This window comes from Diadema antillarum, unplaced genomic scaffold, assembly GCF_040938485.1.
Source record: "Diadema antillarum isolate AM-2024a unplaced genomic scaffold, OU_Dant_1.0 scf00000036, whole genome shotgun sequence".
NCBI classification, from domain to species: domain Eukaryota; kingdom Metazoa; phylum Echinodermata; class Echinoidea; order Diadematoida; family Diadematidae; genus Diadema; species Diadema antillarum.
In genome coordinates this window covers 3,882,379-3,909,511 of record NW_027270925.1, presented here as the reverse complement: position 1 = coordinate 3,909,511, position 27,133 = coordinate 3,882,379, and the positions used below count along the sequence as shown (strand labels likewise).

General features: G+C 42.1%; 1 protein-coding gene across 1 annotated transcript in view; it reads left to right on the top strand.

The window, feature by feature from the left end:
- The window catches only part of LOC139745413 (uncharacterized), a 28,161-nt gene extending 4,645 nt beyond the window's left edge, over positions 1 to 23,516 (top strand). The window contains exons 5-29 of the mRNA XM_071655807.1: positions 120 to 399; positions 794 to 1,061; positions 1,208 to 1,312; positions 2,023 to 2,408; positions 2,599 to 2,839; positions 3,246 to 3,503; positions 3,858 to 4,061; positions 4,356 to 4,558; positions 4,706 to 5,110; positions 5,282 to 5,442; positions 5,754 to 6,105; positions 6,451 to 6,688; positions 7,123 to 7,342; positions 7,698 to 7,942; positions 8,270 to 8,567; positions 8,835 to 12,276; positions 12,592 to 13,927; positions 14,453 to 17,248; positions 17,721 to 18,435; positions 18,721 to 19,112; positions 19,472 to 20,366; positions 20,662 to 21,412; positions 21,694 to 22,105; positions 22,427 to 22,691; positions 23,323 to 23,516. Coding sequence (XP_071511908.1) covers positions 120 to 399; positions 794 to 1,061; positions 1,208 to 1,312; positions 2,023 to 2,408; positions 2,599 to 2,839; positions 3,246 to 3,503; positions 3,858 to 4,061; positions 4,356 to 4,558; positions 4,706 to 5,110; positions 5,282 to 5,442; positions 5,754 to 6,105; positions 6,451 to 6,688; positions 7,123 to 7,342; positions 7,698 to 7,942; positions 8,270 to 8,567; positions 8,835 to 12,276; positions 12,592 to 13,927; positions 14,453 to 17,248; positions 17,721 to 18,435; positions 18,721 to 19,112; positions 19,472 to 20,366; positions 20,662 to 21,412; positions 21,694 to 22,105; positions 22,427 to 22,691; positions 23,323 to 23,516 — 15,062 coding nt within the window. The remainder of the gene's footprint in view (positions 1 to 119; positions 400 to 793; positions 1,062 to 1,207; positions 1,313 to 2,022; positions 2,409 to 2,598; positions 2,840 to 3,245; positions 3,504 to 3,857; positions 4,062 to 4,355; positions 4,559 to 4,705; positions 5,111 to 5,281; positions 5,443 to 5,753; positions 6,106 to 6,450; positions 6,689 to 7,122; positions 7,343 to 7,697; positions 7,943 to 8,269; positions 8,568 to 8,834; positions 12,277 to 12,591; positions 13,928 to 14,452; positions 17,249 to 17,720; positions 18,436 to 18,720; positions 19,113 to 19,471; positions 20,367 to 20,661; positions 21,413 to 21,693; positions 22,106 to 22,426; positions 22,692 to 23,322) is intronic.
- The last annotated feature ends 3,617 nt before the right edge of the window (positions 23,517 to 27,133 follow it).

The following is a 27,133-nucleotide window of genomic DNA, read 5'->3' as shown; positions in this document are numbered from 1 at the left end:
ATTACTTCACGAAATTTCCGCGCCAAAACGACCTAATATAAGACGTCCCTTGGGAGCAGATTAGTAGAAAATTATGGCCAGTAGAATCACACTCACTAAACCTTTCTGACATTGAACAGACACGCGGTCGACCACCCTGAGGTACGAGCACGACATGAAGGAAGTTGGTGAGAAGCCAGATGACGTCACAGCCGATCAGGCCATTGACATTCTGAAGGCTCTCGTCAAGTCTTCCCGCGAGGAAGTCAGGATGGAGACTCCCCGACTCTTCGGCAGGTGGAGAGCTGCTCTGCAGGGTATGAAGAACGACACCATCCATGAGGTCTTTGATCACGCCTACGACTGCAGCACCTATTCTCAGACATGCCGAGACAACCCCGACAAAATTATGCTTGCAAGGTATAGAATCACACTTTGCTTTCTCCTTTGAATCACACTGTCTTTCTTGAAAGATGAAGTTTGAATGAATTCACTTTAATATATGCGTATTTGGATTTATTAATATTGTCTGCTACAGGGTTTATGTCCTGTCATTTAGTGGATGATGTAACATGATATTTAGAAATGAGAGCCAGAAAACCCATTATTGTTAACCTCCATAGTTCCCACAAGCAATAGTGAATAGAAATCATTACTGCTTCTTTCATCATGGTGATATACGCATAAAGGCACTAATTCGTTATGTCTTCCCTATCTTATCTAGGCAAATGGGTTGAAATGGCAAAGAGTGAGGTATGAGCGTTTTGCATGACAGGCCACACATAATGTGCTTATTTACTTCAATTACTCCCAGGGAGTACCTGCTGGACGGACTTCTTCCATGCACCACCATGCCCTGCTTCAGCGTCAAGAACTACGCCATTGCCAAGGGCATTGTACCAAAACCCCTTGCTAACGTTTGGATGGTCACTATGGCATTCCAGAACTACCCAACCTTGGAGCTCATGAGCGAGATGCTGCGCATGGCCCAGATGGTTCCATCTCAGATTACCATCTTCCCACTCAGCATCATGGTCCACAACTACTGGGTGAACAACGAAGACATCCACACCAGCAGCATGGTAAGGATCCCTTTCAAATGATGCTCATTTTACACCGTTTCCCCAAAATATTGTTCTTATGATCTGACAACGAATCAGCCACTGTGCAGATTTCAATCTCTTGATGACGTGGATTTTGCTTGTTTTCTCCATTTCCGTTTGCTCAGCTCCCGGAGCCCATGATGAACACCATTGCGTACCTGAAGTCTCTCGTCCACACTGACTGCAGTGTTCCCGTTGAAGATGAGCGTCTCACCCTGATTGCCCTGAAGGTAATTATAACAGGAAATGTGTGTTTATCATATTCGTTGGCCTCGTCGTGAGGTTTCAATAACATTTGATATGTTATAAAGTCATTAAAGGACAAGTCCACGTTCATAGACATGTGGATTGAGTGAATGCAGCAACATTATTTGAACACATCAGTGACAGTTTTGGGAAAATCGGACAATCCGTTCAAAAATTATGAATTTTTAAAGTATCTGCACAGTTAGTGCTGGATGAGAAGACTACTAGTGTGAATGATGTCACATGTGTCCAACGATATAAGGAAAATATAAAGAGAACTTCACAAAATCTTACTTTTTGAAAAAAAGTGCACATTTCCCCGACTCGTCACTGGCATATGTTAAGGGTAATTTCATTTCCCATTGCCTTCGGAAAGAGGGAAGTCAAGTGTTCTTTTATTACGTGAGAAAAGTGAAAATATCTTGAATTTTCCTTATACTTTCTTTATATCGTTGTACACATGTGACATCACAAGCTGTAGTAGTCTTCTCATCCAGCAGTGACTAAGCAGAAACTTGAAAAATTCATGACATTTAAACGGATTGTCCGATTTTCCTCAAACCCTTGCTGATGTGTTGTATTGATATGGCTGCATTCACTCAATCCAAATGTCTATGAAGTTGAACTTGTCCTTTAAGTGATGTAAATCAGTGTACGTCAATTCCTATCCCGATAATCTCATTATCATTAACAGGCCATTGGTAACATCGGTGAACCAGTTGAACGCTACGATCAGCTCACTTTTAGCTACTCAGAGAAAGTCTCGCCCGCTCTGATCAGCTGTGCCAAGAACAAGGATATTCCCAATGACATCTCCAAGGCTGCCATACCATCAATGCGTCGCTTCGTCCTCGATGGCCAGCTTCGTCGCCAGGTCATCGAAGAGCTCTTCAAGGAAACATCTCTTCCTGTGCCCCACAGAATTGCTGCCTTCCTCCTTACCATGAAGGCCAACCTAAGCGTCTCCGAGCTGACTGGAATCTGGACTTTCCTGAAGACTGAACCCGTCAGGCAGATGCAAGCTTTCTGCTTCTCTTATATCGAGAATGTGCTGGAATCTAGCGAACCAACTCTTCAACAGTAAGTGGTGAAAATAACATTTTTTTTTCAAACTAGGTAACATTCAAGTCAATATTAGAATAAGAAAACACAGGGCGGAAGTAGTAGACCTAATTCACATTGAAACGCTCACGAAGAGAAATTAAAGACACTCTCGTTGCTAGAGTGACTTGACATTCAAAACTATTATGTTCTTTTGAAATGTCTCCAGGTTGAAGATCAACCTGAGGGAGGTCATGGGTGACGACGACCTCCCAGCTTACCCCAAGGACTTCCGCAAGTTTTCCCGCTGCTTTGAGCTTTCGAACAACCTGACTGAGCCCTGGAGAAACAACACCTTAGCCGTCCAGTTTGAGGGTGACCTCATTTACAAGCCGGAAAGCTATCTCCCTCAGGAAGTTATGTTCCACTACGTCCTGAACGCTTTTGGCAAGAGCTGGGATCTGTTTGAGGTGATCACAGAATTACAGTTTGTTTCTGAAATCTGCATTCTCAATAAAAATACTACATTTCCAATATTTAAATCCCGTTAACTAATTTGAGCATCTATGTTGGAACATGATCATCTTCAGGAGGAACAGCAAGTGTAGAATTGGAAAACCTTCGAACGCTGCACATGGGAATACTATGCAATGCAAATATAACGCAAGTCGATATATTTGGAGAAGCTATGCTCATAGGAACATAATTACTTTCAGGGGAAATGTTAAAAAAATACTCAGCATATCATTTATTGCACAAGCCACGCACAATAATATATAAAGTCACTGCTTAGAAATTTAACGAATTAGATGGAAAGAAGAAAGTCAAAATAAGCATGTTATTTTTCTTTTCCTTACAATTCTTGTATTCAATTAGACCGGATTTGAAATGAAGGGCTTCGAGCCAATACTCGAATCCATCTTAGGCCCCGAGGGTTTCTTCCCGGACATCAGCCTCCAGAACCTTTTCGAAAATCTCGATGAGAAAATCCTGTCCAAGGTTCGCGACTTTGCCGAAGCCGAGTTGGCAAACTGGATCATCACCGACCCAGAGGTTGAGACTGCTAGCAACAACATCCTCACCAAAGATAAATCCCAAAAGAAGGCAAAGAGGCAGGCTGGCGACAATCAAAGGGTAAGACATTTAGCCATCTTTGTCGTCGTTGCTTCGTAGCATCTTTCCGCAAACTGGTTTTCTATCACCACAATCATCTTTCTTACTTGTCATGTAATATCGGTAGATGATTTCTCACTTGGACACATCCGCGTTCTCTGGATTATTACACGTAGGTCCGCACAATACTAACATTGTCTGAAGCAGTGTACATACATCTTGAGGCTCCTGACTCTGATTACAAATGTTTTAAACATTTAAGTATCTGATGAGGTCTTAATTCTTCTGGATATATAGATGTGTTCATCGCCAGACTCTTGATGAAGTGACTGGTATCCGCACCTTTAATGATTTATTTACACTGTTACTTCTCAGATGTTTGACATCATCCATGAGACAACTATGAGTAAATTGAATCAACTTCATGAGGCTGTTGGCATGCAGACCTCTGCTACCGATGCGACAATCTTCCTCCGTCTCCTTGGAAACGAATTTGGCTTTATGAGCGCCAGTGATGTTCTGTCGGTCATCCCATATACCATGGGCATCTTTGAAGAGCTTGTCAACAAGACTAAGCAGGTAACTTGCAAAAAGTTGAAGTAATACTTTATTTCCATACATTTTTGACATTTGTTAAATGAAAGCAACATTTGATAAAGTATCAACGCATTTTGAATAATAAGTTCCGATCTGTATTGTATACTAGTAATTATGTTAACAGGGCTCTGTTTTTAAAGCAGGCCTGTTGCCTCTGAAAAGACTACCCTGTTTTTACGTAAGACTGGATAGATAAATAAATAGATAAATAAAAATGTCGACATAAACATGATGACATGCATTTTAAAACATGTTTTAATTGTTATTGGATTTCAGATTCCGCAGCTCCTGTCCAATGGACTCAACGTTAACACAACTCGTTCTCTTGTGCTCATGGACAAAAGCTTTATCATGCCTACCGGTCTGGGTATGCCTATCAACTGTAGCATCAATAGCACAGCTGTCGTGAGTCTACGTTTGAGGAGCCAGTTCAGCATTAAGCTACCCAAGATCGTTGCCTCGGGCTACATTGCTCCAAGGTAAAGCTCAATCTGTTTTGTAGAGTAGCGTCTTGTATGGCAAATGTTAAAACGAAACTATCTTCTCCGCTTCGCGTCACTAACCATTTAAATCATGGCAGCGTGTATCTCAACCTTTGTTATATTTTTCCCCTGTCTTATTTACAGTGGCGCCGTTGAGGTGGTAGCTACGATGGGAATCGGCATGCCCACGAAGGTTTTCACTGGAGTGATGGCCAACTCAACTGTCTACCACTCCTCAAAGATTGGAGGCAACGTCACCATCGACGGCACACACCTCAAGATCAACCTCAACAACACTGACGAGCCAATGAACCTCTTCAACTATTCCACAACGTACAATCTCATTAGGGCAAATGGCAGCATTCAATACATCCCCGGCGTTCTTCAAGATGCCGTGAAAAGCCAGAGGTGCACTAACGTCAGCAGCATCTTCGGTGTGGATCTTTGCATGTCGTGGGCTTACCCCAACGCCAGCTACGTTCCGGAGGCTCCGCGATTCCCATTCACAGGACCAAACAGTTTCAACGTCACCTTGGTCAACACTGACAAGTGCGTAAAATATCCAGTTAACAGAATAAATCGAAATGAGAGTAGATTGATATGATTTTATTTAAGTTGACGCTACATGTTATCGTTTATTTCAACTGTACATAAGCGATTGACATCATACTTTAAAAATGAAATCGTTTCTGTCTTTCCTTTCTATCCCTAACAACGTAGGGCTCTGAAGGCCTTTACTTTCGACGCTCAGTACAAGCTGATCAAGGAGGGTTGTCCTAAAACATCAGCGGCTTTCAAGTCCATCGGCAAGAAGACCAAAAAGTGTGCCCAGCCTTTCACCAAGCTCATTGACACTGTTCGCATGTCATTCCATGCGCCAGGTGATGTATAATCCTTGTTTTGATATGCATCGCTCGAATTCACTTTCGTAAGCAGAAAATGTGAACCGTGAATTTCAAGAAAGGAGTTGCCAATACTGCAGTAACTCGATACACTGATGCGTTATATTTCTTTCTGAAATCGAAGGATTTTAGTTTAAGTGTTTGATCACCCATTTCACATTCTTTAAGTCTACGAACAAACTGGTTTGTTATTTCAAATATCTAGATATATCTTAAATCGCTAGTCAAACTTGTTCGTAGTCATTGACGTTCATGTATTTCTTCATCCATATTTCTGCATCCATATACAGGTGAAAGTCTCACTCGCAATGTCACCTCTTTGATGAGCCTTGACCGTCTACGAAGGACATTGCAGTGGACATTCACCGTTCCTGAGGTAAAAAACCTCACGATATTCGCTGGAATCATAAACGAGACAACCAAGGCTGCATCGGCATACCGCGCTGTCTTCAACGTGTCTGGGGCTGAAAACGCTGCATCCGTCGACTTCCTCGTTAAGAATGAGACAACAGTGGCTCAAAAGAACCTGACTGCTGTCTACAACGTATCGATCAACAATCTGTACTGGGCTACTGTTGGCCAGTTTATCAGGCAGTCAGCTAGTGGCAACTGGAACGCTCACCTCACGGAAACATATTACTGGTATGTATTCAATCTTATCACAGAAAATAATTCTAACTGTAGGCTGTTGACTTAAGTTTCGTGCTTTCTTTATGTCAATACAATCATATCCGTTGCACTTGGCATCGGGACTTCTGTAATATGTACACTCATGCATATCAAAGCACAATTCTATCAAGTAGGCCTACATGAATAGCCTATATGCACACACACACACATACACAAAAACATATATGTTAATATATAAACACCCATTTAAGTTGGCAGTGGGAAATGACAATTTAGATATAATCTGATGGATGCTTCTAGTTCCTACAAGTTTCAAATTCGCTATGTCTAAGAATGCTGTTATCTTCCGTTGAAAAGGGATAATGAGACACCATTCTACAAGCAGATCCTATTCCCATGGACTGGCTACCAGATCAACCACGAGAAGTACCAGAAAACTTTAATTTCTCTGGTGAGGGAAGGTGATGATCAGGTGGTTGATCGGAATATGAGGATCTCAACTTTGGGCTGGGCGTTCGACATTGACACTCGCCAGACCGTCACTGATGTTCTGAAGGCACTTACATTCCGCACTAAGATCTCAAATGGAACATGGGTAAGACTTGAAGCAAATTTATTTTCAGTCCTGTGAATAACGTGATGGAATATATTCCTATTGAAATTCTCTCTTTTTACGAAACAATGGAAAGAATAAGGGTTTTAAAAACGATTGTAGCCGTCTCGGTATGTTTGGAGATTTCAATCACGTCTTCATTGATAAATTGAGGGGAAGAATAAATGGCTTTTCATATCAATTTGATGCCTTATATAAACATAAAACAATTCACTATCATTCAAGTTATCATTATTAGTTCAGTCTACCAATTCATGGGCGTGGTTTTCGCATCGACATCCAACACAAACTGAAAACGTACCGCGGCTGTAAGATGATTGTGTATAGGATACGAAATAATGTCACAAATGATTGCAATGTCCGTCAATGCTTTGATGTTTGTTTTTTTTTTATTTCCACGGTTTTATCTCATGTAGGAACTCCCTCTCCTGAACGCCAGTCTAAGGAACAGCACAACTGACTTGGGCTACACCCTCGAGGCGGAGATCTCACGCAACACTCATCATGTCTTCGCTCAATACCTCGTCACCAATGAGCGACGAGTGGCACGTCACGACTTCAGGACTGGGCTTAGGACTGACGTCTTTGTCGACAACCCTGACGTGGCAATGTTCATGAACTCGCCAATCCTCCTCAGTAAGTGACTTTCAAGGACTCATTTTTTTCTTGCGCATTCCAGTCGGCAATGATAAAAGACCCTAACGTTCCATATGAGTTTGCGTGTTTCCAATTCCGCGGAATCAAGACATGAACTACTGGAATATACGGCAAGTACAAAAATTCACTTCTTTTATTTTCGCGCTGGTTTCCGGTTTCGCGAAACGCACGAAAATTCAACTCCGCGAAAATTTCCACTTTTACAGTGCCTACCTTCTCTGCTGGTGGCTCATATACACCGAATTACACTACGTGCCACACACACACACGCACAACTAATATACTAGTACCAATGCAGCGTGTTGAACATGTTTTCTTTCATTTCGTTCTTCAGAACTCTTTGGAGAGACTGCCCTCATCGACAAACCAGTAGAAGTTGAAGGCGGTGTGAGTTTCACAATCACAGATGAGTCAAGTGATGCAAGCAGGCATTTGATCGAAGCCACAGTCTACATTCCAAACCCGAGGAACCCAACCAGTCTGCTTACATACGACTTCAACCTCCGTAGCGAGAATGCCAGTCTTTCAAAGAAGATAGATTACTCCTTGGAGCTTTCGACACCCGTCCCCTTCTTACAGGTATAGATTAAATTAAACTTCTTTTGCGCAAAATCATTCTTTGTATTGCGAAAAATAAGATGTGCAATTTAGGATTTCTTATGTTTATAACTCTGTCTCACAAAGATAGGCATATCAAATTTAAAGAGATTCTTGCGACTTTGTGAAATCTTCGCATATCCTCTAAAATGATAAGACAAGAGGAGGTTTCAACATCTGAACCAGAGTGTCCATGTGTTTGCAAGAATAGGTTTTTGTTTTGGGTTCATGTGTATGTGTGTGTGAAAACACAATACAAAGACAAAAATTATGCGTTGCTAAAATGACATTTTTTGATATCATGCATAGATGACCGGCATCAATCTTGTTCATCTCATGGTCGATACTGAAGTCGGCTCGGCGATGTTAGAGCACGTGTTCACAGCCTACGACACGCGTTACAACAAAGAGCAGGCCAATATCTCCAACACAATCAGCATGGGATGGAAGAAACCTTCAGCCAGCTGGTACATGAAGATGCAACTGCCAACTCTCAGCTACCACCAGAACTACACTGCACTTTACTCTCCGGAAAATGGCGTCGAGTACTTCTATGAAATTAGTCAGAATAGCTCCTTCTCTGATCTGCTCGACTTCATCGAGATGAGTGAGTTCAATCTTCCATCCAGCGAACGTAGGAGGAACTAACGAATTCATTAAAAGTATCTTTAATGTTAATATGGACTACTTGAGAGTATATGTCAAAAAATGGCCTTAAATAGAATTAAACATACGTGGATTTTTTTTTTATAATTAGCAGATATCCACACATGTTCTCCAGTTAGCACTGTATAATGTATCATCTATCGAAAAAAAAATAGAAATCGATCGAGATTTGTATGCATATTCTTTTTCTTTCTTTTTTCCACTACAGGTACAATCTCCTTGAAACCAACTGCTGCGTCAATGTACTGGTCGTACCTAACAAAGGTTCTCTCATCGAACGTCTCCAACAGTTTGGTTCTTGGTGGTCCCATCACAGAGATGCGCCCTATGCTTTTACCGGCTATAGTCCGTGATATTCTGAACAAGACCGTTCGCAGAGAATTCTCAGCAGCCAAGGACATAATCATGGACAACTTTGTTTATAATATCACTGGTTCTTCACTCATCATTCGCCAGAATGTCAATGTGTCAAGCCCGATCATTGCAAATATGTCGGCTTCTCATTATTTCTTCTTGAGCAGAGAGCTTTTTGATCACAAGTTGTCGCTTGCAGCTTCTCAGAGGGGTCTCAACATCTCCAGCGGACTTAACTACTCCATGGTAATGGCCGACTCTGATATGACCATGAAGGCAGAAGGAAACCTGTCTTTCTGCAGATACCTACAAATGAAGTCCTTGACATCAGTTAATGCTACCATTCTTAAGCTCAGTCTGCCATTTGACTTGGAAGCATTCCATAATACCGAAGTTATCAGCCCATTCCTCAACGTCAGTACCATGTCCACAGGTAACGGTGATATTGGGGAAAGTGCAACGCTTAACATGGCTGCAAATCATAATACCACAGTCTCTTCTCGAGTTGGGTCTATGGCAGTCATTGGCGATTTCAGTGTTACTGAGATGCAATCACTTGTTCACTTCGACGCTATTGCCGGATATATGAACTACAATGTTCTCTCTCGTTACATGAATACTTCATTCGACGGTTCTGTTTCCTTGAGCACATTCCGCAAGCTTTTCAAGTTCCAAACAGTTCGTGGCACTGTATCTCATAATATCACAAGCAAACTCATCAACTGGAACGCTGATGGCTACGCTCTCTTGAAGCACTTTAGCACCCTGACTCAGTTTGGAGAGATCAGTACTAGCCTTGATGCCAACCTTCTCAGCAAATTGGTCAATTCAAGTCACAGTTCTGCATTTGCCCTCCGAAACATGGACAGACTCGTGCAGTTTGACGAGCTGTCTGGACACATGAGGAATAATATCACAAGTAGATTTGTCAACAGCACATATGAAACAGAAGTAAACGTCAACAACGTTCAGTCACTGGTTACTTTCAAAAAACTTGAAGGCTCTTCGAATTATGTTATGTCATCTCGCCTTTTGAACGTTACTGCTAACAACACACTCACACTCGATGGGTTCAACAGAGTTTTCGAGTTCGAGAGTATCGCTGGTAACCAAATCTGGTTCATCAAGACTCCTGTAATGAATGCTACCATGGACAATGCCATGACGTTGAGTGGCTTTAGGCGCCTCTTTGACTTCGATGGGGTATCAGGTCGTATTTCTGCCAACATGACATCGCCTGTGGCACAGGCAGTCACCGTCAACACTCTTTTGATCCAGAGAATGGAATCAATGACGAGAGTTGAAGCAATTGCCATTGACTCTAATTCTAACTTCACCAGCCGTCCAGTGAACGTATCCCTCACCCAAAACGTTGCTGTGAATACCCATATGTCCTGGCTAAACTTTGACTTGATTTCAGCAAAAACCAACTTTACATCGAAAGTCTTTAACGTGTCAACTTCTGCATTGAATGATATCATCTTTGATGGCGTAAGATCCCTCTTCAACTTCAACGCTATCAGACATTCCATGGAGTTTGTAACCGGCAGTTACTATCTGAACACAAGCATGTCAGAGAGCATCGCACTCGAGAACTTCCAGCGTATCAACCAGTTTGAGCTGGCCTCAGTAGAAATGTTTTCATCGTTCTTTACCTTCCCCCTCAATATGACCTGCCAACAGGCTCACAAGATTGAACGTATGAGTGGATGGTTCCAGTTTCCTCTGGCAGAGAGCCTTGTCATTGGCAACATCACATCCCGTGGACTGAACATGTCAACTTCCTACGTTGGGCGCATTGTAACGATGCGTGGTCCATTTAACTTTGACAGCGGTATTGCCCAACTGCAATATTCTCTGAAGAGCATCATCAATGCAACTGGTGTCCATGAACTTGACGTATCCGTTATGAGGAGTATGTTTGACTTCAACAGCATCAATGGCGAGTCATCCGTTGTGGTAAACACTCCCTTTACTCATATGACTGTAAGAGGTCTGGTCGAGTTTTTCAACTTCTACTCACTCTTCAAATTTGACCGTGTAAACGTGACAACAACAAACATTTTCAGGATCACCCCTCTCAACACCACCTATGTTTCATACGATGCTGGTCTTGTTCTGTTCGGTTTTGACAAGTTCAATAAGTTTAACTACATCCGCGGATTCGCCAAAAGTAGTGCTGTTCTCTCGAAGTGGGCCAACTGGACCATGAGCATGGATTCTGACTTCTCTGGCTTTAGGTCCTTCCTTGTCTTTGATCGTATAGTAGTGACAGCACAAAATGAGTTCAGAAATCCACTGTTTGTCACGATATTCAATACTACAAACAATGTCATTGGATCAACTGGATTCCTGACGACTTATGCTGCCAACTCAAGGAACCTTTTCAGCATCTCTTCTCGTATTGCGAAGATCGACACAGGAGCAATTTGGGCAGTGAATGACCTCAAAGGCCTTCTCCGTTTCCGTACGAATAACATCGACATTTTCTTCAACACTTCCTCTCTTCTTCACAAGATGGGGTCTGCTCTTTCCGTCGAGATGAATAACTGGATGAACATTACTCAGTTCGGAAAGTTTGAGGTTAATGTTGGATATGATGTCTTCACCAGGCTTGCACGATGGAACGCCCACTCACACTTCAGGTTGGACGATGTGACTGACGTTCTCACTTACTCCCGAGTAGAGAGCATTGCTTCTTCAAACTTTACAAGCATCATCTCATCCTTTAATGCTAGTCTCCGCGCTTACATTATCGGTCAGTCAGGAATCCTCAACTATGATGAAATGTTTGTGTCTACCGTTGCCAACTTTTCGTCATGGCCATTGAAGGTTGATGGTGCATCTATGCTTAACATCCAGAACATGGCAGGGTTCATGAGGTATGACAGCATCTCGAGCTCTGCATCAACTAATGTGACGAACAGAATTTTCAACGCGACTTCTCAGATGAACTTCCAGGCCACCGTAGGAACTGGTCTGTTCAAGGTCCAACGGGCTAACATTACGGGGTCACTATTAGTTGATACACCTCTCACGAGGAAAATCAAAGCAGCTACAACATCTCAGGTGATCAACTCTAGAAAACTGTTTAGTTTTGACGAGGTTGCAATGAGGAATGAGTTCTCTTTCTTGACAGCCATGGTTAATGTGACAGCTAACTCCAATTCGACACTCACCAACTTTGTCAACATTACCAACTTCGAGTCTTCTGAGTCGTCCGCCGAAATGACTGTTGCCAGCAAATATTTCAATTCTTCATCTAGTGGTGTAATGCAAATGCGTGGGTTCCAGAGGCTTTTCACCTTTGACTCAGTATCTGTCAATAGCTCCATGATGGTCAAAACTATTTTGGCTAATATGACCTCAAAGGCTGGAATGGAAATGCGTGGATTCCAGAAGCTTTTCACCTTTGACTCAGTATCTGTCAATAGCTCCATGATGGTCAAAACTATTTTGGCTAATATGACCTCAAAGGTTGGAATGGAAATGCGTGGATTCCAGAGGCTTTTCACCTTTGACTCAATATCTGTCAATAGCTCCATGATGGTCAAAACTATTTTGGCTAATATGACCTCAAAGGCTGGAATGCAAATGCTTGGATTCCAGAGGCTTTTCACGTTTGACAAAGTATCCGCCAACACCTCTATGATTGTCAAGACTGTTATTGCCAATATTACCTCTATGGCTGGAATCGATTTTTCAAACTTCCAACGAATGTTTACATTCGAACGTATCAACAGCTCTGCTGGTGTCAAGTTTACATCTAGGCTTGCATCTATGGACGGCATGACTGGAATGGAACTTATTGATTTCAGAGGACCTACCACATTTGAACGTTTCAACGGCAGCTTCTTGACTAGCTTCAACAGCACTCTTCTGAACAGCTCGAATACTGGCGGATTTTCCATGGAAAACTTCATCTCACTATTCAACTTTAAGAAGGTTGGGCTTTCAATGGAAACAGCCATGCAGAATATGCTCATGAATGTGACAGTAATGACAGACCACAGTATAACAGACTCGTCAAGCTTCTCTAGATTTGTCAAACTGCTATCGCGTTCTGCTGCCACTTTAAACACCAGGTTTGCCAGCGGCAGTGCCATCACCATGCTTGAGCTTCGCAATGTTCAAAACTTGACTAGTTTTGAATCGTTGAACGTCACATCTGGTGCCCGCTTCATCAGCAAACCAGTCACAGCCCTAACTGAGTACATTTATTCAATCAAGAACAAAGCAGGTCTATTTAAGTACAACCAACAGGTCAGCCGCCTCTACAGTGATGTCACGAGCAAGTGGCTCAACAGCACCACCATGGTTGAAATGCAGACGAACAGTTCTCGATCTCTTTTTGGATTTGAAGCTTCCCGAACCCACGGTACCTTTCTTCTCAAAACTCCGATGGGTTTAACACACGTCCATGGGGACTTGAATTTCAATGGCTTCACAAACTTGACACATTTCGACGAAGTTTCTGGCTTGGTTACAGCTAACGTAACAAATCCCCTCTTTGAGACGAGTGGTTACACAAGAGTTTACGTTTCCAGAGGCGCAGGTATCTTCAGCGTCCAAAAAGCACTGACTGATTCATTTGCCAACTTCAAGTCCAAATTTGTGAATACCACTTACCAAAACTCTGCTGTAATTTCCGGTTTGCGAGGCATGAAGTATTCGGCGATCAGTAACCGCTTCAAATTCATCTGGACTGATCCCATGAACGAGATAACCATGAAGAATGGATTTGAAATGACCACACTTAAGGATATGACACAGTTGTTCAATGTCACTTGGGTGAATCCCATGGGAATCGTCTTTATCTCTCAACGGGCTGACTACGAAAACTTGGTCGCTGCTGTGAAGGTGCCTTCTATTGGTATTGTTTCTGCTGGAGCCAACCTTAACACCTATGGAGATACTATGAGAATCTACGTTGATCACCAACTTAAGGTAAGTGTTAAAATGCAAAATACTGGGTGACCATTTCTAATAGCTTACTTCATAACGTGCGAATTTACCACCGATTGCACTTTGCCTGCAGAATGTTACAAGTGTTCCTTAGATAAACAAAACGCTCCTCGAAACACATTGTACTTTTGAGAATTGTTGCACATGTGCATGTATGCTTGCAAGTGACAGTCCACTTTCAGTTACGCTTGTTCTGTTTTCTAACTACAGCAAATCTTTATGGTATTAGACATTGTATTTTTGTCAGTGTACAATCTGAATGTGATTGGTGGTCAAATCTCATAATACACAATAGAATGTGATAATACAACTATGCAGAAACGCGATGTATTTCAGTTGAAGTTAATATCAATCTGCAATCGGAATGTTACATATCAACTTGTTCACCACAGAAGCCTGATGTACACGATAATGGACGACGTGATTGTTCAAGAAACAAATTTTCGCTGACGTCCTGGCATACATAAATAAAGTGGTACTTGAATCTCACTGATTCTATCCTTACAGAGGGATAACTTACAGGCCGTTAACGACATCGCTTGGTTCTTGAGACTTAACGACAGCACAGTGATTTACAGCAACTTCAGCTGGAATCCAGACACCGTTCATGAAATCATTGACATCACCGTAGGCGCCGTCAACAGCACCTTCAACCGTACCATCAACATTGCTAACGGCACCATAGCCAGAATCATGGATATTGCGAATCGCACTCTCACTCATACGAAGAGGATGACCAACTGCACCAAGTGTTTCATGCGTTACTCCTACATGTTGGCCAATGAGACCCTAAGAGCAACGCTGTCACAGCTTAACCAAACCTTCTACAGCCAATACGTGGAACTGAATCAAACCGTCTACGTCCAACTGATGAAGCTGAACGAGACTTTCTACAACCAACTGGAGAGGCTCAATCAGACCATTATCTTTGCTCGCAACAACCCGAGGGATTTCATTAACATGTACGTGAACCTCTCCCGCGTGAACGAGACAGTTGTTAGACTAAACGTCACTCTAAGGGAGTTGTATGCCAAACTCCGCTACAACATCACACATCCCATGGAGACGTTAGATAATATCAAGGTCCTCATTAAGTATGATCAGCTTCGTGACCAGATAACCTGGATGATGTCTAACAGAGATGTTGTCCAGACAAGGATTCTCGCCGTCCTGGAGGATGTTAGGGCAAATCTAACCTCGGAAGTCATGAAACTTATCACAGACATGAAGGAGTTGGTTCAGTATGACGCCAGGGTCGCTGCTCTCAAGGAGTACATCGAAACACGCTTCAACATTTCCAAGATGCAGGAAAAACTTGAAGAGCTGAAGTTGAAGATTGAGGAGATCAAGCAAATGATGGAGGATCTCAGGCTCACCACTGGCGAGAAAATCAACGCTTTAAAGAAGCAAATCTTGGCACTTGACAGAGAAATGGTCATGACCGAGCTTAAGGTTCGCATGCAGATGATCAAGGACTTCATCGTGTACTACCTCAACAGCACCACATTGAATGCCATTGAATCATCCATCTTCATTGACTACAAGGATGATGCTCAAGTCCAGAATATGATGCGCAAAGTCATCCGTCTGAGACCACGCAATGTCATTGATATTGTAGACAAAGACCGTGTCCTGGAAATTAAAGACAATGTCGTAGAAGGACTTAAGATGATCAACTCAACCATGTTCCGTTATGTCAACAAAACTTACGTGAACGAAACGGTTGAGGATACACTTCTGATGCTCAGAGAGTGGAACGCTACATTCCATCAATTCGTATACGTTGATATCATCAAAGGTGACGTCAAGATGGTAGTGAACATGACAAGAGAAATGGTAGTAAACATCACGAAGTCTCTTCTCAACTTTACAAAATCTAACATGCGGGTCATCAAAACCTATATTCAAGAAAAGTGGGATGTTCGTCCCAGATCAATTGAAGAACTGAAGATGCGCATGACGGAAATGATGATGGAAATGAAAAAGATCATTTCCGGCTACCTCCTAGACCATTACAAAATTGACATTGATGTCATTTATGAGAACATGGTTGAAGGATACATGAAGAGGAAGGTTGATGTTGATGTCATCATCGCCAAGGTGATTGAAATCTCAAAGAATGAAACCCATCCCATCAACATGCTTCCTGTGTGCTACTTCAATAAGACCATCTATCAACTTGTTCAGCCTCCAGTCAACATGACAATGAACCTTACGGTGATGTATAGCAAAATGGCACTCAATTTGACCAAGGTGTACGGAAAGGAAGCAATCAACATGACCAAGGTGTACGGAAATGAAGTAATCAACATGACCAAAGTATACTCTCAAATTGCGTTGGATAAAGGAGTCGCCCTGTCAAAGAAGTATTATCCAATTGTGAAAGAGGCCTTGAAGGAATACAAAGCTCTTGTCATCGAGAAGAGCAAAACTTTCAAAAAGATGGCGATCGTGTATTACAACATGACCAAGGGTAACGTTACCCTATACTATGAGAAGTATGTCCCAATTGTTAACGAGACCATACGTAATTACACGCGCATAGCAACACAAGTCGTCTTTAACTATACCATTGTCGTGCGCAATGTGACCGAGAAGTACATAAACATGACTATCGAGCTGCTTGAGCCTCATGTCCATCCATACCAGGTGATCGTCATGGAGAAATACGACCTGATGAAGGTTCGTGTGGCAGACATGAAGGATCGCATCACGAAACTACCGGCCCAGACAGAACAGTACCTCATGGATATTGCTGAATACCACATCGACCGATACCCCGAATACAAACAAAATACTCTCCAAATGATCGAGGAGGCCAAGCTTAAGCTTGAAGAGCTGAGGGTCAACTTAACTAATCTGCACGGAGTACTGAAGGCTAACCTGACTCGACTCTATCTGAAAGTTAAAGAAAATGTTACAGAGATATACATGTGCTACTCTCAGAAAGCCCAAGAAATGTACCTCCTAAGCACCACCAAACTGAATGAGTACATGCTGACAGCACAGAACAGGTGGATGATGATCAGGCCAGTTATGGTGAACAAATCTTTGGAGCTGTTTAACGCCACCAAGCTCAGGATAAACGAGACAATTGATCTTGCAATCTTCATGGCCAAAGATGAGTTCTCCCTGATCAATGAACTACCAATAAGAGCCTTGGATAAGACTATCTTTGATTTGGCCGTTGATCTGAGGGATATGATGATGCAGTTTGTTGACAGCGCCAAAATGTCCATCAAGGATAGGAAGAGTGCTCTCAACATCTATCCCGTGCAGTATTTCAACATGACCATCTTTGAGGTAATTTTCTAAATGAGATTAATATGTGCGCTTTTCCGTTGCACATTTCAATAAATTGTATAGGAAAATTCAGATTGTTCAGATATCTATTCAATACTATCGGTAAAAAAAAAAGCGTGGCAATCAACAACAGTACTATTGTAAGCAACAGGATGCAGAATACACTGGGTACTTGCAGAGCAAAATGACATGCAAGCCACTAAAAATTGGTCATGAGCATTGAATTAATTGATAGTCTTGTAATAATTTGTTGTTCGACAATGATACTGTAATAGTAACGCTGGTATTGCATTCTGCGAGATAAGCTCAAAGTCAAAATTCCGTCAAAACGTGACGTTGTGATGGGCCACATATACAGAACAGCATTGATGCATCAATCTATTTCTTTTGTTGTCGCTGTTGTTGTACGCTCAAATACAGGGGGTGACTTGAAAACGAACTAAGTTTGTTTATTTTGTTATCAATGTACTAGGCTGGAAACTTCACCTACGGCAAAATGTTGGTGGCCACTAACCTCACGAAATTCTACACCAACAAGACTCTGGTCTGGGCCAACAACACCCTGGTTGCTGCCAACAAGACAGTCTTTGACGTCCTCATCCTTACCAACAAAACCGTACGAGAGGTCATCATCCCTTACGTCAACCAAACCACACGTGATCTGGTTGTCTTCCTAAACCGCACTCGCTTCCTGCCTTGGAATGTCACTCTTAATGAAACTCTCGGCTTCCTGAATGAAACTCTCAGCTTCTTGAATGAGACTTCCGTCATCCTGATGGGCAAGGCAAACGAAACCTACATCATGGTCCAAACCAGACTTATTGATACGTGGAGGAATATCACTTCCGTGGAGAGCATCAACATGATGAAGATGTACCTTAACACGACCAAGGACCTCATAGTCACCTACGCTCGCGTTGCCAACGAGACGATCTTCATTCTGCGAAACAAGAGTGTCAATCTCGTCATCTACATCAGGGATGAGACTCCTCTACTTAACCTGACGAAGGAGTATGCTCTTCTTGCAAAGAACATCACAAAGGATTCTATCTACAGAGCAAGGAACTTTTCCAAGCTATCGATGGATTATGCTCGCAACATGACGACGTACATGGTGACATTCATCAATGGTACTGCAAGAAACCTCACCATGGAATATGTGACCTACATCAATAATACCATGCCTGGTAAGAAGTATAGCAGTATATCTAAACTGTGCTGGAGAATATAGCAAGGTCAAAGCACATTTTGATGTTTAACCCGAATCATGACATTTTTCTTCAAAGTAAGAGTTTTGTTTTTGTTAAAATGCCTACATAGAGCGTTCTTTATGTTAGGAGCACATATTTTTTGGAACAAAACAAGTTTAACGCATTAAAATGGAGGAAAGAATGTACTCGCTTTCCTATGTATGTGCTACTGTTTAAGTAGGAGCGTTATGCACATTAATTTTATTTTTGTCAATGCTACAGGCTGGATGATCCGCTACTACGAGATAGACCAAATCCCAGCCAAGGTCCGTGTGAACCTTGCCGCACTTGAACCAGTCAAGATAGCCAAAAATTTGACCGCCTATGCCATCAACCGCACCCTCTTCATGACCGAAGTGGCTCTGAACCGCAGTGAAGCGCTCACAAGGTACGCCGTCAACAAGACTCGCGTGGTTACACAGTTTGCACTTGACAGGACCCGTGATCTCACCAAAGAAGCCATCAATCGCACTCGCACTCTCATCAGGGACACTCTGAATACCATCGGTCGTCTTGATGATCACAGCTTTGCCATGAACATCTCTCATCCATTTAACTGGACAAGCTTCAGAACCATCCCTAAGCTGAGCAACAGTCAAATCCAGTACATGAAGGTATATTATTTGTGTTTGTGCAAAGTGTTTGCGTTGCATATCAAATCATTTTGTGTGCGTGTGTGTGTGTGTGTGTGTGCAGAAATGATACAATTTGCATTGGCTTTCTTGTCTTTCAAAGAGCGACCAAATAACCCACTGGATCTTTTAAAAAGCTTCTCTAGATGAGAGACAGAAGTTTTATATCGCATTTTACATATACTTTCTTTCAAAGAGAATTCTTCATAAATACTGTACTTGCTTTGAAACCACCGTAGTTATCTACCATTTTATTCCTCTTCTAGCTACGAACATTTTCCATTCAGTGTTATGAACGATGGTTCATTTAACATAACCTTTCACCATCTTTTCCCTCACAGGACAAAATGAGCCAGCTTAACCAGACAGTTGTTGTTCCTGTCTTGATTAAGATCACTGATCTTCGTCAAAACTTGACGGATCAATACTTCAAAATATCAGCCATGGTCAAAGAATTCTATAAGTTACAGAAGCCCATCATCGACGAGAAGATCAGGGAATACAGTGTAAAGATCCAGGAAAAGATTAGGGAATACAAGAATATTCTCAAAGAGTACAAGAGGTTGCTTGAGGACAGATGGGAGAATGAATGGAAGCCTACTCTTCTTGAGAAGAAGGAGGAGATAATCAGCAAATGGGAAGATGAGATCAAGCCTTACCTTCTTGAGAAGAAAGAGGAGATAATCAGCAAATGGGAAGATGAGATCAAACCTACATTCGACGCATTAGTAGCCAACGCTACCATGATTGTCAAGGACCCAGAGCTTCTGAGCAACCTGATGAAGAATGTAACCTACTTCAAGGATGAATATCTGCCCGAGCTGAGGAGGTATATCGTGGAAGAGAAGTACCCAGAGATGAAGAGTTACATCGTTGACGAGATATATCCTGATATAAAGGAGGAGCTGATTTTCAGATATGAACTTGCTAAAGAGATGTTTGAAGAGTTCAAAGACAACGTCACATTGTTCCTTGAAGACATGCAGCTCCAACTCGAGAACCTGAGAGTGAAGGGAGACGAGATGTGGAACGAGCTCAAGGACAGGATTCTCAGCTTGAGGGAAAATTGGCCAGCGACATACAAAAAGCTTAAGGCAGACCTCGAGGACGTCAAGATTCAACTGATGGCTAAGTTCACCAAACTGGTCAACAAGATTCTCTCCATCCTCAAAGAACTTCACATCCCTGTTGAAACCCTTCCTCTCGAGCGCATCACTCTGTACAACCCATGGAAATGTGAGTTATAGTGTAGAAGTAATTCATGGTTGCAAATCATATGAGTGTCGTACGTATCGCCAATAGCAGCCTCAGTTTAATTTCAATTGCCATGTTCTTGCAATAGTCGATACGGATTGCTTTGTCACCACAGTTGCAAATGACACTCCAAAATACATGTAATTAAAAGCTTCTTAAATTTTGGTTTCGATAATAATATTGCAATATGCTAAACAATCCTATTTCGGACCATAGCTTCTTAACTTTTGGTTTCAATAATATCATTCAAATATGCTAAACAATTATATTTCGGCAGACACTGCGATGATCTTCGGGGACACCAACGTGATGACCTTCGATGGAAAGGTTTACAGCGTGCCACCATACTACGATGAACAGCAGACTTACATCCTCGCTCACGACTTCGTCGATCGCAACTTCTCCCTGCTCGTCCAGAAGAGTCGCATCACTCTTTTGGTACGCAACATGAGCGTTGCCGTGGACGACCAAATGGTAGTATACATCGATGGAGAGCCAACATTCAAGGAGCTTCCTTACCAGACACCAGTCAGCAAAGAGCTGACAATCATGCGCAAGGGTCCATGGGTCAACGTTACCACATCATCTGGTATGGCTCTTTTGTGCCACAGTGACCACTTCCTGTGCATCTTCCATCTGAGCGGCTGGTACCACGGCAAATCTCGAGGACTTCTCGGCAACGTTGACAGTGAATACCACAACGAGTTTGTGCTTCCTACGGGCGAGATCACAACTGACCTGGTTGAGTTTGTACGTTCATACGACGTCTCACCAGCCTCTAACCCCAGAAATGTTGTCCCGTCCAGCTTTGGGTCATGCGCGGCTGACTATGAGATATGCAGAGCCCTCTTCCTTGACGACACTTCCGTCTTGAAGGAGACATTCAGCATCATAAATAAAACTGAGGTCTACAACTTCTGCATCGAAGATACCAAACAATGCCTGCAGACTTGTCGGATCTCCAGCGCAGTGGTCACTCTTGGCAAGGAGTTGGGCATGAACGTCAGCTACGTACCAGAATGCTGTGAGTATCATTGGATCAGATTGCCTCATTTCTTTATAAACAGAAGATTAAAAAAATCAAAAGATTTTCGAATACATCACTAAATATCTCCTGAGTAATCAAATCATCTTTCTCAATGAAATCACAGCAAAAGTTATCTTTTAACTGCTTGAACTGAAACAACATCTAAATAAGCAAAAGAAAATGATGTTCACTCTTGAGGATTTATTACCTGTATTACAAATGCTCGTTCTCTCTCTGAAATAAAGTGATCTATAACTCTCGTTTTTTTTGCCACACAGTGAGTTGCAATATCGGGGATGTTACTCAGGAGAACGGAAGACCTGTGACCTCTGCAGATATCATCTTCGTTATCTCCGAGACTTTTGCTATGGCTGAGGACAACTCCATTCAGAGTACCCTGAGGACCATTGTCAATCGCATCAGCAGCAAGCTTGGCGCGTTCAACGTCACAAACGTGAAGTTTGGTGTCACAGCGTTCGGTGGAGCCGACATCCACGGCAAGTCCCACACCCATACTGCCTGTGGACATTTGATGGAGAGCAGCGTTGAATGCCTCAACAGCGGAATCGACAGTCTCGTCTTCCAGGGTGCTAGACCAATCGATGCCATGCAGGCCGTTGAATACGCGGCTCATTATCCATTCCGCAAGGACGCTGCTAAGATCCTCATCCTCATCACGGACGAGGAGCTGATGGTACGTTGTTTTGAATGCTCCTAATACTGAAAATGTCAGGCTGTTCTGTACTGAAAGTCAATAGAACTTTTCAGACCCGCTGTTTATGTCCAATGGAAGACAGTTTTGTACTAGTTTAATATAAACCTGACCGATCCAAAGTCGTTTACCGACAGAGAATATAAATAGTTTGAATCATTGGGTAAACTTCTGTGAAATGCATCTTCTCGCAAAGGAAAAAGAAACGCCAAATGTTCGTATTTCATGTACGTCAGAAAAACCGACAAGAATGCTCCATAGTCATGTCGATATCATGTCTTCTTTCTCACTTTTCTAATATAGGAGGAGAGTGGCAAGCCATGGGACTTCCTCTTCAACATCAACACATCTCTGCCAGCAATCCAGCAACTCCTTGACCGCCAGGGCATAACTTTCAACGTCTTCTCATCCTACCCAACCCTGAACAAGAAGACCACTGAGTCACCAATCCTTGGTGTTAACTACCTCGGGAAGCAGGTCATCAGAAAGAAGAGCAGCGGCGAAGAAGGCATCGACCGACTTGCCATCCCCAAGGGACAGTACGCCAAACTCGCAACTGCTACTCGCGGTGAGCATCGTTGGTCATTTCTTTCTATGAATATTGCGATAGTCGAAAGTGACCTCCCTCTCTGATGATTTGCTGATGGCAAGGAATAACGCCATCAATCAAAAGGGAAATGTCCCCCCTTTCATATCTACCGCACTGTGGCATAGTGGATAAGACTCCTGACTCCCAATCGGAGGACCCGAGTTCGAATCCCGCCTAGTGCTTTACGTCCTTGGACAAGATGTTTTTACACACCATGTCCCTCTCGACCCAGGTGTAGAAATAGGTACCTGGCAACGCTAGGGTAATGATAATGGCAGGGCCTCTGGTAGAGAAGTGGCAACACTGAAGAGGCTACCCTGGATGAATAAGACCTTATTATTATCATACTGTTTTGCTGGTTAACAGAGTAGTTTCTTTCCGCAAAGAGCCGTTGATAACATAAGAAAAATGCTACTTATGCATGAGGTATGTATAGTTTCAGGCGAATCTATGTATCACTAATTACCAAACATCTCTCTGCCTTTTCAGCAACAGCAACAACAAAAAAAAAAAATCATAGGTTGATTAGGTGCGCTGATTTATTGTTGTGTGATTATTGAAAATTTGTCTGATGAGTGCATGCCCGCTGATTTTTTTTTTCTTCCTCCAGGCTCCATTATGGGTGTCTACTGGCTCCAGAGCGGCCACCGTGACTTGACCTACATGTTCCCCAGGCTCATCTGGAAGCAGGTGCAACCCCAGTTCAACGGTGAGGTGGATTACAGGTGTAGCTGCACCCTTGGAGTCTACGGAGAGGCTCGTGAGGAGTGTCGCATTACCCGCTTCGTTGACGGAGTGTTCTAAACACGTCTCCCAGTGCAAACAGTATATTAAAGGAAGAAAAAAATAACAAGTTCTCAAAATTACAATAATGTTCTAAAATTTTCGTTATGTCCTTTTATCGCAACAATTCTACATCCAGTGGACTGAGAAATTGTTTCCCATCTTATCTGTCATTACACAGGGTACGAACTTCCTTTTAACTTTTTAAGTATGAATACAATGTTTTGAGTGGCTACGAAGTAGTCAACTTTTCAAAAAGGTATCTTTTTTACTTACTGGATTTGTCCCTCGACGACGATTCTGTATTGCTTGTACGGACAAATATTTCGCTATAAAAATGGTTAATTTATGTCAATTTTTATATCAAATTTATGAGAGCACGGACTGGACTCTCGCCATCAGTGACCCCAGGCATTATGAAATAAGTCGGGTATTATTCAAATTCATGATTCTTCCGTCGAGATGTTTTCATTGCAACTGATTGACAAATTGCCCTACATCGACGTAAAAATGTAGGGCAATTTGTCAATCAGTTGCAAAGTCGGGTATTACTAATTTTTACTGAAGTTACAAATTGGTCATACAAAAAAAAATGACTGAAGCATGTTAATGAGACGAATATTAAGTTACCATGTATCATGTTCCTTGTGGTGCAAACATTTATACTCTCAACATTCCAAAACCAGATGATGAAGTCGCTCCAAGAGCCAGTGTAGAGTTTCGTAATACATTCTTATTTTATTTTTCTCTTTCTTTGTATCAACAATGAATCATTGCAAATGTCAATTTAACAATGATACCTGCATGAAACAAAGACATTGGTTCTCACGCATCCTTTCATGTGTTTGTGAGCTTGTGTGTGTGTGTGTGTGTGTGTGTGTGTGTGTGTGTGTGTAGAAACAATGTAGGGCTACAAGAGTGAATTGCCTAGGGCTACAAAAGCGAAAGACTTTAAAAGTAAGAAAATTGAAATTGCCACACTTGTACATGGATAAACTGACCTGTAGGGTATTTCATAAAACTGTTCTTAAAGTTTCGAACGACTTAAGAACAACTGGTGATCAGTTCTGTTGTGCTATACTTATCAGAATTTAAATAATCTAGCACAAGATCTGATCACCAGTCATTTTTAAGTCGTTCGTAACTTTAAGAATAGCTTTATGAAACACCCACTGGCAAACAAAAATCAAAAGAAAGAAGCTTGAATTTCTAACAAGGTTTAAAACACATTAATCATCACGACTCAGTCGAGAGGGCAAACACAATATCACAGAGTGCATGTACGTGTATTCCGCTGTTTTTCAATCGACCATCCCATAACCCATATACAACTGTATTACGAGTAGAACAGGCAATAATGGTTTCTGGTGTTAATTATATCAAATATATACAAGTGAGAACGAAAGATCAAAAGCAGCAAACAGCAAGAAGTGCAGAGATATCCTAGTGAAGGGTACGGAGACAAATTGCTGAAACGAAGAAATGGAGAAATGATCGAAGCAGAAGACCAGATAGAAAAGGAAAGTGAGCTATATGGGAGAGAGTCGTCACTGAGAGAATATAGGATAGGTACATGGTGTAATATTCAAATCGTAGAGTCATTAATTAGTTAAATTGCTCTTGAAATACATATATTGCATGCTGCGGTTACGAACAAATGCAATAATCTAGCTGAACAGAGTTTTAAACGCAACACTTCAGCGTTCTCAAGCATAACGAAATGAAATGAAATAAAATGAAATTATTTTCGGTAAAAATGCACGCATTCAACATCTGCGAAGGATATGATCACTCGCACACACCGAAGAATCACAGAAATTAGTTCGACACGACGGCTTTACGTGTTGATTCCTCACGAGTATGAGCTATGGCAAGTAACTCACAACACGTAATATGTTTAAGTGTCAACTTCTGGGGACATAAAATAGAAAATTATGATATCCATATCTATAAGTTATTGCTATGTAGCAAGGTCTGTTTGAACACTGTGCATAGTATGTGCGTGCTTGTCTGTTTTAGTCCGAGTTATGTGCCGATGTGTGTGTGTGTGTGCGTGTGTGTGTGTATGTGTATGTGGTTGCTTGAGCGCGTGCGTTGATGGTACGTTTGTCTTTGATGATGTGTGTTATTCTGTTGTTATTGCTGTTGCTGCTTTTGCTTGGGTCAGGGAGAGTGAGAGAAAGGGAGAGAGAGAGAGAGAGAGCATGGCAGGCTAAGAAGCAATTATGACTTCTTTTCAATGCCGTTTGGAACATCCTCGAAACACGATATAGCTCCTCTTCTTTCTTTCTTTTTTTCTTTTTTGAAGACCACGCATCTCACCCGCCCTCTCATCTCTTCCTCTCCCTTTCCCTCTCCTTCTTCCTCTCCCTCCCTCTCTTGGTTTATTTTTTAACTTTGCAGATTTTCCTTTGTGCTAGGAATTGCGATAATGGTGTTGCTGCAAAAGTAAAAGAAGGGAGCTTTAGTTTTCGCGACGCGCACGTTCGGAGGAAAGAAAAAAAAACACTGTTCTGTGCGCGCGTAAAATCGCTTATCAAAATCGATCTCGCGTTGTCTGAGCTGCGTTCTGGGCCATTTGTGTGTGTGTGTGTGTGTGTGTGTGTTTTCTCAATTCACGTTGGCGCCAAAAAGATTTTCCTCCTCACTACCTTCTCATCATAAGCTCTGTGGACGACGCAGAGAGCTAAATTGATGCAGCGGTCATATGGGGGCGCCATTTTACTTAGTATGTGTTGCGTCTTCGCGTAATCTAAAACTACTCAGCAACACGACGCAGGGAGAGAGGAGAACAGTCCTCGCAATCGTCGTCTAAACGTGTGCGTCGCAAATCTTAAGCTCCCTAGTATCTTGCGTGACCAAGGTACTACGTGAAGTCAATAGGGAGCTTTAAATTTGCGGCGCGGACGTTTGAGACGACGATTGCGGTGGACGTTCTCCTCTCCCCTTGCGTCGTGCTGAAAAGTCGCTTTAGATTACGCTAGGACGCAACGTATAAAAACTAAAACGATGCCTCCATGTGATGGTTGCATGAAGTAGCTCTCTACGTCGTAAATTGAACGGACGTAAAAACAGCCCAGAACGCGTAGTGAAAAACTCTGGCGACGCAAGCCATAAATAGATCGACTTGACGCGCGTTTTTGCGCATGCTCAGAACATTTTTTTTTCCTCTGAACGTCCCCGTCGCGAAAATCTAAAGCTCCCCATTGTTTTGACAACTGCATACAAACGAGTTACACGCAAACAAGACTACTGTACATTCGTAAATAACTGTCCACACTTCCACCAGGACCAGAAGATAGCAAATGTTGAAATTCTGTCAAGTTTGCTATTATGCTGGTCTTTATTGTTTGTTCCTTTGTTGAAAAGTATCAATTTTTGTGCCATATATGCACGGGTAAGCTTAGATAGAAGGTAGATAAGTTTAATCTACAACATGTAGATTTTGCAAGTGTAAAGTTCATAACATATTTAATAAAGCATAAGATATTCTGTTTCACTCAATTCACTTAGACTAAAATCTCAGAAAGAGGTGACATCTACACAAAAGACTAACACATTTATCACACTACAATTTGTAGACATCAAGTAACATGTTGACTGAATTTTCTCAATTCATTTGATACCCTAAGATACTA